This window comes from Enhydra lutris, unplaced genomic scaffold (genome assembly GCF_002288905.1).
Source record: "Enhydra lutris kenyoni isolate GAN:26980312 unplaced genomic scaffold, ASM228890v2 scaffoldscaffold3, whole genome shotgun sequence".
Classification (NCBI taxonomy): Eukaryota; Metazoa; Chordata; class Mammalia; order Carnivora; family Mustelidae; genus Enhydra; species Enhydra lutris.
In genome coordinates, this window is record NW_019154087.1 from 20,958,454 (window position 1) to 20,970,684 (window position 12,231).

Consider the following 12,231-nt stretch of genomic DNA (forward strand, 5'->3'; position numbering starts at 1 on the left):
AGATATGTGCAGAAGGTTCCATCCTAAAACAGCAGAATACAATTCCTTTCAAGTGTACATGGATGATTCTCAGAAGAGACCACATGTTAGAACACAAAATAAGTCTCAACAAGTTCAAAAAGTCTGAAGTCTTACCATACATCTTTTCTGACCACAACACTATGAAACTAGAAATCAACCACAAGAAAAAATCTGGAAAAAACACAAATACATAAAGGTTAAATAATACGGTATTAAACCATGGATGGGTAAACCAAAAAATCAAAAAGGAAATAAAAATACATAGAAACAAATGAAAAGGAAAACATGCAGTTCAAAATCTTTGGGATTCAAAAAAAGCTGTTTTAAAAGGGAACATTTTGATTAGCCTCTAGCCATCCTCATAAAAGAGAAAGCGAGAGACAGGACTCAAACAAACTCAGAAATGAAAAGAGGAGAAATAAAAACCAACACCACAGAAATAAAGGAGTTATAAGAGAACATTATGAAAAATTATATGTCAAAATATTGGTGAAAATTGGGAAAACTTGACAGTTATATGTAAGAGAATGAAACTGGACCACTCTCTTTTGCCATACACAAATATAACTCAAAATGGATTAAAGATCTAAACATGAGACCTGAAACCATAAAAACACTGGGAAAGAGAACAGGCAGTAATTTCTGTTACATAGAAAATTTTTTCAAGATACCTCACCTAAGGCATCTGAATCAAAAGCAAAAATAAACTACTAGACTACATAAAAAAAGCTTTTGCATAACAAAGGAGATAATTAACAAAACAAAAAAAATCTACTGAACAGAAGAGATTTGTAAATGACATATCTGATAAGGGGTTAGTATCTAAAACATAAATACAACTGGTACAACTCAATGCCCCAGAAGAGATTTGTAAATGACATATCTGATAAGGGGTTAGTATCTAAAACATAAATACAACTGGTACAACTCAATGCCCCAAAAACAAATAATTCAATTTAAAAATCGACAGAAGGGGGCGCCTGGGTGGCTCAGTGGGTTAAAGCCTCTGCCTTCAGCTCGGGTCATGATCCCAGGGTCCTGGGATCGAGCCCCGCATCGGGCTCTCTGCTCGGCGGGGAGCCTTCTTCCTCCTCTCTCTCTGCCTGCCTCTCTGCCTACTGGTGATCTCTTTCTGTCAAATAAATAATGAAAAATAAAATCTTTAAAAATCGACAGAAGACCTGAACAGGTAGTTTTCCAAAGAAGACCTACAGATGGCCAACAGAGACGTGAAAAGATGTTCAACATCACTCATCACCAGGGAAATGCAAATCAAAACCACAAGGAGGTATCACCTCACACCTGTCAGAATGGCTAAAACCAAAAATATAAGAAACAACAAGTTCTGGCTGTAAGGACCTATTTAGCCAGAGCGACTCCATCTTGGGTAAATAGCTGTTTTGTTGTTTGTGCAGTAAACTTAAATTGACTCTCCCCCCACAAGAGAAACTTACTTAGAAACAAGTCCGGGAAACCAGTGAAATGCAGTCGGCTAGTTCCTGATAACAGAGCCCAGACTACAAGGATGAGTCAGGCCAGATGGAGACATCTAATCAGTACGAAGTACTGTTTGTAACAGTGAGGTCTTGCCCAAACCTAAATGACTCCATCTTGGGAAGGACGACTATCTTATTATTCACACTGAATATGTTAACTGACTAAGCCTTCCCAAAAAGTACTGTTTGTAACGGTTCCTGGTATGGGGAATCTTAAATAACAAGTCACCAGACCAGATGGAACTAGCCAATCAGCAAGAGACACACAAACCCAGTGGGTTGAGATACCAAGATATGGGTTGCAGTTTCACCCAATAAAAGGTAGCCTGTAAGATTGGGAGGGGTCGCTCTCTTCAGAGATAGCCCTGGCCGGTCAGTCTGACTTCTAATGCTTAGCATAGAATAGAGCTTTGCGTAACTTTCACCTTGTCTCAGTCTCGTTCCCCTGACCAATCAGTCTAACTTCTAATACTTATCATAAAATAAAGCTTTAAATAACTTTCACTTTGTCTCAGTCTTGTTTCATTTAATAACAGACCTAACATGGCAATACTGTAGAGAAAAAGGAACCCTTGTGCACTGCTGGTATGGATGCAAACTGGTGCAGCCACTGTGGAAAACAGTATGGAGGTTCCTCAAAAAATTAAAAATAGAATTACTATATGGTCCAGTAATTCCACTAGTGGGTATTTACCCAAAGAATACAAAACACTAATTCAAAAAGATATATGCACCCCTATGTTTATTGCAACATTACTTGCAATAGCCAAATTATGGAAGCAACTCAAGTGTCCATCAACAGATGAATGGATAAAGAAGTGGTGTACATACCCGATAGAATGTTACTCAGCCATACAAAAGAATGAAATCTTGCCATTTGCAACAACATGAATGGATCTAGATGATATAACGCTAAGTGAAATAAGTCACTCAGAGAAAGACAAATATCATCTGACTTCATCATATGTAATATTTAGGAAACAAAAGAAATGAAAAAAGAAAAAGAGAAACCAAGAAACAGACTCTTAACTATAGTGAACAAATTGATGGTTACCAGAGGGGAGATTGGTGGAAGCATGGGGCAAACAGGAGAAGGGGATTAAGAGTATGCTTATCTTGATGAACACTGAGTAATGTACAGAATTGTTGAATCACTATATTGTACAGAAACTAATATAAAACTGTATGTTAATTACACCAGAAATTTTTTAAAAGAATAAAAATAAAACAAAATACATATTTTTTAAAAAGAAAGAAATATGTCAGAACAGACTGGTGAAAAGTAAATCATGTAAAATTTTTCTTTATTAAAACTGGTGAGGGGTGCCTGGGTGGCTCAGTTGGTTAAGTGTCTGCTTTCGGCTCAGGTCATGTTCTCAGGGTTCTAGGATTGAGCCCCACATCGGGCTCCCTGCTCACCGGGGACCCTATGTTTTCCTCTCCCTCTACCCATGCTCATGCTCTATCTCTCTCTCTCAAATAAATAAATACAATCTTAAAAAAATTTGGCCAGAACTTGTTGAAAAAAGAGAAAAAAAAAAAAAAGACCATTAAGGAACTTTATAATGGATGACAGAAAGAGAAATGACCAGATACTATGCATCTTCTGATGGAAGTATAAACACACCTAGGAAGTATTCCTGCCAAAAATGTCAAAGCTGAATCTGCTCAAGCCTTGTATCTAACCACAAGTTTGCAGAAAGACAGGGACATCACAGAAGTGTGATCAGGAAAATCCAAAATGTGAGAAACCACAGGAAAAAAACAGTTTCTTCAACAGATACTTGCAAGGAGAAAAAAAACAGAGGTGAGAGAATCTGTAGAACAAAAGAGAAGTATTAAGCTAATACAACACATAGCTCTTGTCTAGATGGTTATTCACACAAACCAACTGTTTAAAAAAACTTTCTAAGGTAAGTTGAGCACTGTCTAGACATTTGGTGTTATTAGGGAATTATTGCTCATTTTTTCAGGTGTGACAATGGTATTGTGACTGGATAATAGATGATAGCAGGGAATTAGAGCGAGTGTTTCAGATATAATAATGTATCATGATTATGTTTTTACATGCTTATCTTTCAGAGATATACAAGAAAATATGGATAAATAAACAAGAAATGTATGTATAGAGAGATTTATATACTTATTTCCCCAGCCTTAGGGGTTTTGATTTAATAGGTCTTTGGTCATGTCATTCATGTAGATAATAAAACATCAAGGTAATTCTGATGCATACCACTGATCAAGGCTATAGCTATCTGCAACCCAGATCATAGACACCTGAGAAACATCACTGAAAGTGAAAGAAAATAGTGCAATAAATACTTACGATGACACCGTTTCCCATCAGGAAGCAGAATAAATCCTACAGGGCATGTGCAATAATAAGATCCAGGGATGTTTTCACACCCAAGAGTACAGCCGTGATTCCAAAAGGCACATTCATTGACATCTATGCAATGAAAACAATAAAACATAGATGGTTATTTTCTTAAATAAATTGTAATATTGCTAATAAGTCAGCACAAAGTAGAATATCACACTCTCGGATGTGCTGTAACTGTCCATGTTTTTGCTACCCTCACAAAGAATGAAAGAAGTCAGTTCGACTGTCATGAAAGCCATTTTTACTGTCTCAGTTTATACTTTCAAATAAATCTGTATTTTCACACCAGAACTGCCTTCAGGAAAAAGTAACACAATTTCCCATGAAAAGATGTAGCCTTTGAAGGCGGGGACTCTTGAAAGTTCGAGATAGGGATATGACATCCCCTGCTCTGCTCTTCAGCCTTCTCAGAGCTGACAGGAGCCCTTCACCTGAATGTAGAACATTCCCCAGCAGCTTCACTGTGGTTGAAACCCAGCTTCCAGGCTGCTATGCTATGTCTCTCTCCCACTGGCCCCAGGTGAGCAGGATATAGTAACTTACACTTCAGTGTCAGGTTTACCTGACATCACATCCCAACTAACTCTACTGAATGTGTGCTATAACCATTGAATGATTTTCATTAGTAACTCACTGGACTGACCTCCCAGGACAGAGAATACAGTATTTCTCCCCGGTTCACTGAATTGGGCCTGAATTCTCAAAATAGGAGGAGCCCCAGATAAACAGTCTTGGTTACGTAGCTTCTCAAAATTCCTACCAGACTTTTATGAGATGTGGTGTGGGAATCACTTACTCTTTGAGGATCTAATGATAGCTATGGAACTGTACTCCCTTTAAAAATTTGAAAATGCTAACATTTTGCCACTGTGAAACCCTCAGAGGTCCCTGGAGTCCACTCAGAGAATCCCTGCCTCATATCAAGCTCTGAGTAGCTTCTAAGAGTTCTGGATCTAGGAACACAACACATAGAGAAGATCTGAAAGTTATTACGAAGGTTTTCACAAAAGAAGAAAAAGAAAATTATTTTTCTGGGGCAAAAGGGGAAGAAAGCTCAAGTTGGTTTTACTTCAAAGCTCTGAATGACCCACTGAAGACCAGCTACTGGCTCAGGTGGGCTGTCCTTGCTTTAGGGAGCTACCCGCCCCCACCCCACCCCCCCACCCGCACATTACCTTCACAGTACTTTCCATCTTGGCTTAAAGTATATCCCTCCGCACACGTGCACAAATGGGACTTAGAGCCTTGACCACACATGCTGCCTCTGCAGCTACCTTTCCTCCATTTGCAGAGATTCTGATCTAAAAGAGAAGATGGTTTATTTGGAGTAGAGATGTATTTTGACAGGGAAACTGCTTGATCCCTTTATGGTTCTTGGAAGTCTAATACCTCCCGTGACAAGAGTAGGGGTGCTGTCTTTCCCGGAGTGGCTCTGCTCTGGAGCCAAGCAGTATTAGCTTGGATTCTGAAGCATTCAGAGAGGCAGCCCACTTCTCTAATTTATTATTCCTACCAAAGCGCTCAGGATTGGACATCCTAATTAGTTGGCAATTTCATTCCTTGAGCTATAAACACTAAATGCAACTTAGTGTTTCATTCTGCTTTACTTATTTTTTTTTTAAGATTTATTTTTTTGAGAGAGAGCAAGCAGTGGGAAGAGGTAGAGGGAGAGAGTCTTAAGCACACTCTGGATTGAACATGAGCCTGATGCCCAGCTGGTTCTCAGCACCCTGAGATCATGACCTGAGCCTACCCCCCAAGCCGAAACCAAAAGTCAGGCAATTAAAAAACTATACCACCCAGGTGCCCCTCTGCTTACTTATTTTATATACATTTATCTTTATACAAATACAATTCTATACATTTCTCAGTGCTCATCAAGAGAACTGTATTCTTAATCCCCTTTATTTCATTCATTCTGGTTTATTATTAAAAAAATGATAAAGCACATAAACAAAAATTCTGAAAATGAAAGATCTGTTTAAGAAACAAAAAAGCTTTAATCTTAAGAACATCTTTTTTTAAGTATAATAGTTATAGGTCCGATCTATATATATATATATATATTTAGCTGTTTTTAGGATCCTTATTTAAAGAACAACATCTTTCAGACTTAAAATACACCACAGCCTTATGTCTTATCCCCAAATTTCTGAGTCCATTGCTGCCAGTATTCCATGTTTTACAAAACAACCCAGAGTAGATAGTCAAATCTGCTTAGTGAGGTAGGTTCTTGGACTGGATTAGCCAAATACATGGAACAACAAATGGACAATATTGCACCTTTGATTTTCAGAGCCAGAGTCAAGAGACAAACTAGTAATGCAAATATCCCTGTTCAAATTTTGTTCCTTCCTACTTTTGCCCATTGTAACAATGATGGGACCTTTGTAAAATGTTCTGGGAAATACAGAGTTAATCCTGAGTCTGAGGGCAGATTTCAAGACCCAAGTAGATATAGAGGTCAGAACTCTGGCAAGAGGTGACAGACGGCAGGGGAAAGCTGGGGTCATGGCAGGGTTGAGATCAGTGAGAGCCTCTGAAAAATGAGAAGAGCCAAGGGTCCAACGAAAGGACTGCTAAAAACATGCTGTGAATGGCACAGGCAACAAACCAGTAAGAGCCTTTGCTCAGCAGTGCAAGAAGCTGAGACCATTCTCCATGTAAGGTTGCTCCTCTAGTCTCTGTTTATCTACTTATAAAGATGTCTCCTCACTCTGACTCTACCAATTTCCTTCTATTTTAAGTCTCTAAACATTCTTCTTGACCAATAACACCATGACACAGTAAAAACATATTCTTGCCCTCTTTTTATAAAAAAGATTTTTACTTATTATTTATTTGACAGAGAGAGAGATCACAAATAGGCAGAGAGACTGGAAGAGAGAGAGGGGAAGCAGGCTCCCTGCTGAGCAGAGAGCCCAATGAGGGGCTAGATCCCAGGACCCTGGGATCATGGCCTGAGCCAAAGGCAGAGGCTTTAACCCACTGAGCCACCCAGGCACCCCAAGGCGCTAAACACTTTAAAAGGTCATTTTAGGAAGTGGCAAAACGTAGAGGATTGAGGGCTATATTTTTGTTTAATCTTCTGCTGTTCTTTAGCTTCAAATTAGGCCAAAGGTAGCACTCATCCCGCTGCTGCTGACCTCAGATAACACCCCCTCCCACAGCTCAGCAGGGCAGCTTAATTACCTCTGAGATCAAATTAAAGCTCCTAATCATGGCGTTAATGTCCACCACCAATTGCGCCTTGGATACCTGCCTGCCTAACACACAGGCTCTCTGAGCTCTTCTACCGCTGAGTTAATCTGTAGATTTCACCCTGGCCCAATTCTGAAATAATGTAGGTGGGATCTCCCCCATCGACTTTTCTCCACCTCAAATTCAGTGTAAGACTCGCTTCATCAAGAAAGCCTTTCTAGGGGCACCTGGGTGGTTCAGTGGGTTAAGCCTCTGCCTTCAGCTCAGGTCATGATCTCAGGGTCCTGGGATCGAGCCCTGCATCGGGCTCTCTGCTCAGCGGGGAGCCTGCTCCCCATCCCTCGCCTGCTGCTCTGCTTGCTTGTGATCTCTCTCTCCCTCTGTCAAAGAAATAAAATCTTAAAAAAAAAAAAAAAAGAACTCAGTCATATTTAAAAAAAAAAAAGCCTTTCTAGTATATTCAGTTTGAACACATTCCCTTTAACCATTCTTATACCTCAATATCAGCACCCCTAGTATTTAGCACATACAATAAAAAATTCAAAGAACATTTTATAAAGCATTTACATTATCTCATTTCATTTTCATAACAAGCCCTTGAGCTATGCAGCGCACATGTATCTTTCATGTTACAGATTAGGAAACCGTGTCTTAAGGATCAATAAGGGGTAAACCTGGGACGCAAGCTCAAGCCTTCTGGCTGTAAACCCATCTCTTGACTGATAAATAGATACACACACACTTGTGTGTATGTTTATGTGTATACTCATCTGTATGTGCATATATATAACTATGGGTTTTTATAGAATAAATATATATTACATATACAATATTATAGTTTTTCTTTTTTTAAAAGATTTTATTCACTTATTTGAGAGAGAGAGAATGAAAGAGAGAGAAAGCACGTGAGGGTGGAGGGTCAGAGGAAGAAGCAGACTCCCCACTGAGCAGGGAAACCAATGTGGGACTCCATCCTGGAACTCCAGGATCATGACCTGAGCCAAAGGCAGTCGCTTAACCAACTGAGCCACCCATGTGCCCCAGAACCTAGTTATGTTTTGTTTCATTTATTTATTGTCTTCCTCAGTAATGAGTTTCCTGAATAAATGACTTCTTCAATTTCCTCAAAAACCTTCCCAGACTGTATAATATAGGTTTATTCTTCTTTGTTGATAGAAAATAATGAGGAAGAAAATACAAGAATAGTCTCTTGGAATTCTTAACTACAGTAAAAACAAAGACCACTTAGCCAGAATTCATCTACTTGGTATCCTCATTCATCTAAACCCCTCTAAGAATCAATAACCTCTGAAGCATTTAAAAAAATATAGACTTTTTACTCCAGATGAGCCCCTTGGACCCACTCAGTCATTTCTTGTTTTGTACCCACTTCTGACAAGTGTGACCATGGCCAGCCCCTAGCATAAAGATGGAAATGCAAGGTGTCCCTGCCTCTCCCATGTCACCACCCCACTCCCACTGCACTCCCCAGAATGGACTGCATGATTCCAAAGAGCCCAGACAGAGCCTCAGCTCAGCTTTCCAGACTGCCAGGGCCAGTTACTAGGAGAAGGCAGCTGAGGTGCCTTTTGGTCATCTCTCCCACAAAGGCTAGAAGCCTCAGTTTGGGGCTCCTCCTGGAGAAAGATGGTACAATGTGAGTGTCAAAATATTAACAGCAATGAATAGAAACATGTCAAATATTTTTTAAATCTCTGAGTTTATCAAGATGCTTTAAAAAAAAAAAAAGACCCTTTATTCTGAAAACAAATAAAGGAAAGAATCAAACATTTAATTTACTTTTCCTATAAAAGATCCTCCCCAGGGAAATTATAGCTGATGTAGAAAAGTTTGTCAGCTAACAAATGCATAAGCAGTGATACAATGTCATCTCTTTGAAACTCTAACGACAGAAGGCTCTAGGCAATGATAATCAATAGTTTCTAAAGCTATTATGTGAAAGGCTGATGGGAAACTTTACAATGGATGGACCACTTTACAACACCTAAACTGCTGATAAATTTTGAACATCACAATAAGAACCACAACTAGGCATCACATGGCCCCTGGTGTGATTGATTAGTAGGAAGCATACAGTACTATCTCCAGTGCCACCATTCATACAAAAAGTATGAATCTGATCAGGCTTCTAGGCCCAAACTAGCTGTGTATAGGAAATACGGAATCATGTTAAATGACACCATAGGGTTATACTCTGCAAAATCCAAAATGTGGAAAATTCTACAGGACAAATGATCTGGTTTCCTCAACAAATAAATGGCAAAGAAATGCCTTAGATTAGAAAATAAACAGAGTCCACAGTCAGGTATGTGGAAACCAGCAAAAAGTGAGAGTGGAGGGCAAGAAAGAAGACAGAAAAGTGATAGAGAACCATTCCAAGTTTTTAAAAGGCATTTCAAGGGGTGGCAATTTCGTATCAGAGCAAATTCGCATTTAAAACCCAGCTTTGGGGGTGCCTGGGTGGATCAGTCGTTAAGCATCTGCCTTCCACTCAGGTCATCAGCCCGGGTTGGTCCCCCTCCCTGCTCAGTGGGGAGTCTTCTTCTCCCTCTCCCCCTGCTTGTGTTCCCTCTCTAACTGTCCCTCTCTCTGTCAAATAAATAAATACAATCTTTAAAAATAAAATAAAATAAAAATAAAATCCAGCTTTGCCTCAAACCAGTCTGATGATTGCCCCAGCAGCATATATCTTTGTATGACCCTACTCATTAACAAAATGTCAATAACTATCTAAAAATAATCTTAGGAAGATATAGCCATCCATATTTTACCAAGATTTCCATGAGAAATAACAGAGATTTGGATGTTTGAACTGATCATTTAAAATCATTTGAAAACAGAAAATAAGTGTTGGTGGAAATGTAATATGGCATAGCCACTGCCTGGAATGTAGTATGGTGGGTCCTCAGAAAATTAAAAAGGAGATACTGTATGATCTAGCAATTCACTTCTGGGTATATATCTGAAAGAATTGAAAACAGAGTCTTGAAGAGATATTCGTATGCCCATGTTCATTGCAGCATTATTCACAATAGCTAACACATGGAAGTAACCCACATAGCCATCAACAGAAGAATGGGTAAACAAAATGTGGTAATATACACATCCAATGGAATATTATTCAGCCTTTAAAAGGAAGAAAGTTCCGACACGTTACAACATGGATGAAACAAGAACATTATGCTAAGTGAAATAAGCTAGTCACAAAAAGACAACTGTACAATTCTACTTCTAGGAGGCACTGAGAGCTGTCAAAATCGTAAAGACAGAAGGTAGAATAGTGATTGCCAGAGGCTGGGAGATGGTACAGTGAACGTGTATGGAATTTTGATTTTATTAGATAAGAAGAGTTATGGATAGTATGATGTTGCACGACAGTATGGATGATTTAATGGCACTAAACTGTACACTGCAAAATACTTTCTCTTTAAAGGTTTTATTTACTTATTTGTAGAGAGAGAATGAGAGAGAGAGAAAAGGGAGGAAAGGCAGAGGGAGAGGGAGTAGCAGACTCCCCATTGAGCAGGGAGACTGATGTGGGACTTGATCCCAGAACCCTAAGATCATGATTTAAGCTGAAGCAGATGCCCAACAGACTGAGCCACCCAGATGCTCCATGTACACTTAAAAATACTTAGGATAGTAAACTTTATGGTATGTGTAGTTAACCACCATAAAAAAATTCGGAAAACAATTGTAAGAAAAAAATACTCAAATTTCTAGCATGATTCTTTTCTAGAGGTTTCCAAATAACCAAGGTTTTACAGTAGACATTCTAGCAATGACATAATCAAAATGAATAGGAGTCCCACCTGAGCAGTTTTAACTCTACTAATCACTTCCATAAGCAGGTAGATCTCCAGGTGGAAGCAATTCTCCTTCATGAAATCTAGAACCAAAGAAATTCGGTAATATTCTTGTTCATGAAATGAATCTGAAGTATTTCACACAGTCTTGATGGTAGACACCCTTCATTTTCCAAAGAATATGTCTTGGAAAATCTCTTATGAACATAAAACTGGAGTCTACATCTCAAGAGTAGAGAAGAAAGCAAAAATATATTGACCTTTTATAGCAGTATATATGAGCAGTAAAACTCGTTGCAAAAATCCCCTGAAGTTGAGCTTGAAATAATAGGAGATCAATTCTGTGACAGCCAGGAGAGAGGGTGTGTGTATGTGTCTGTGTGTGTGAGAAAGAGAGAGAGAGAGAGATTTTGACCCCATGATCTATGCACACCAAAGCATTTAACCACCAGGAGGCTATGGATAGATAAGAATATGCCAAATTATAAGTTTCCCCCAAACAAATAAGGCAAAATCCAAGATACGAAATGAGGAAGAATAGTAATGTCATTGCCATTATATAAAATATTGCTGAATTTCTTTACTGTGGTCGGGCAAGAAGTATGGTGTCACTCTGCCTAGGTTCAAATCCCAATTCCTCCACAGTGTGACCTTGAACACGCTATTATGACACTTCTGCAACTCAGCTTTTTAATCAAACAGTGGTAATAATCACACCTAGTTCATAGGATTGTTGTGAAAATTAAATGAGATGATATGGGTAACGCCAGCACAGATAAGTCCTTACACACTTGATAATTATGATGATTTCTATTATTTCTAAGGATGATACAGTCTGTGGCATTTTCCTATTTTATTTCCTATGCAGCAGCCCATGTGGCTCCTAAATCTATTATTTTTGGCTCAGACCTCTTTCTTGAGATCCAGACCAATTCAAGGAAAAAAGAAAAATATACTGAGGAACACTGAGAGTTAAGCGAGAAAACGGATTTAAAACATTGGGGATTGGGGGCGCCTGGGTGGCTCAGTGGGTTAAGCCGCTGCCTTTGGCTCAGGTCGTGGTCTCAGGGTCCTGGGATCGAGCCCCGCATCGGGCTCTCTGCTCAGCAGGGAGCCTGCTTCCTCCTCTCTCTCTGCCTGCCTCTCTGCCTGCTTGTGATCTCTCTCTGTCAAATAAATAAATAAAAATCTTTAAAAAAAAAAACCAAAAAACATTGGGGATTGAGTCATAAAACACCAAAGGGAGCAGATGTCTGTCAGACCAAGGGAAGGCAGGTGCTTACAACACCTAAGGAAGACA

General features: G+C 39.2%; 1 protein-coding gene across 4 annotated transcripts in view; it reads right to left on the reverse strand.

The window, feature by feature from the left end:
- The window catches only part of LOC111156359 (epidermal growth factor), a 100,971-nt gene that overhangs the window by 56,734 nt on the left and 32,006 nt on the right, over positions 1 to 12,231 (reverse strand). For 3 of the 4 annotated variants that reach the window (XM_022517157.1, XM_022517175.1, XM_022517165.1), the window contains exons 6-7: positions 5,079 to 5,204; positions 3,847 to 3,969 (exon numbers count right to left, since the gene is read on the reverse strand). In XM_022517157.1, coding sequence (XP_022372865.1) covers positions 3,847 to 3,969; positions 5,079 to 5,204 — 249 coding nt within the window. The remainder of the gene's footprint in view (positions 1 to 3,846; positions 3,970 to 5,078; positions 5,205 to 12,231) is intronic. The other variant, XM_022517186.1, reaches the window with a different exon arrangement.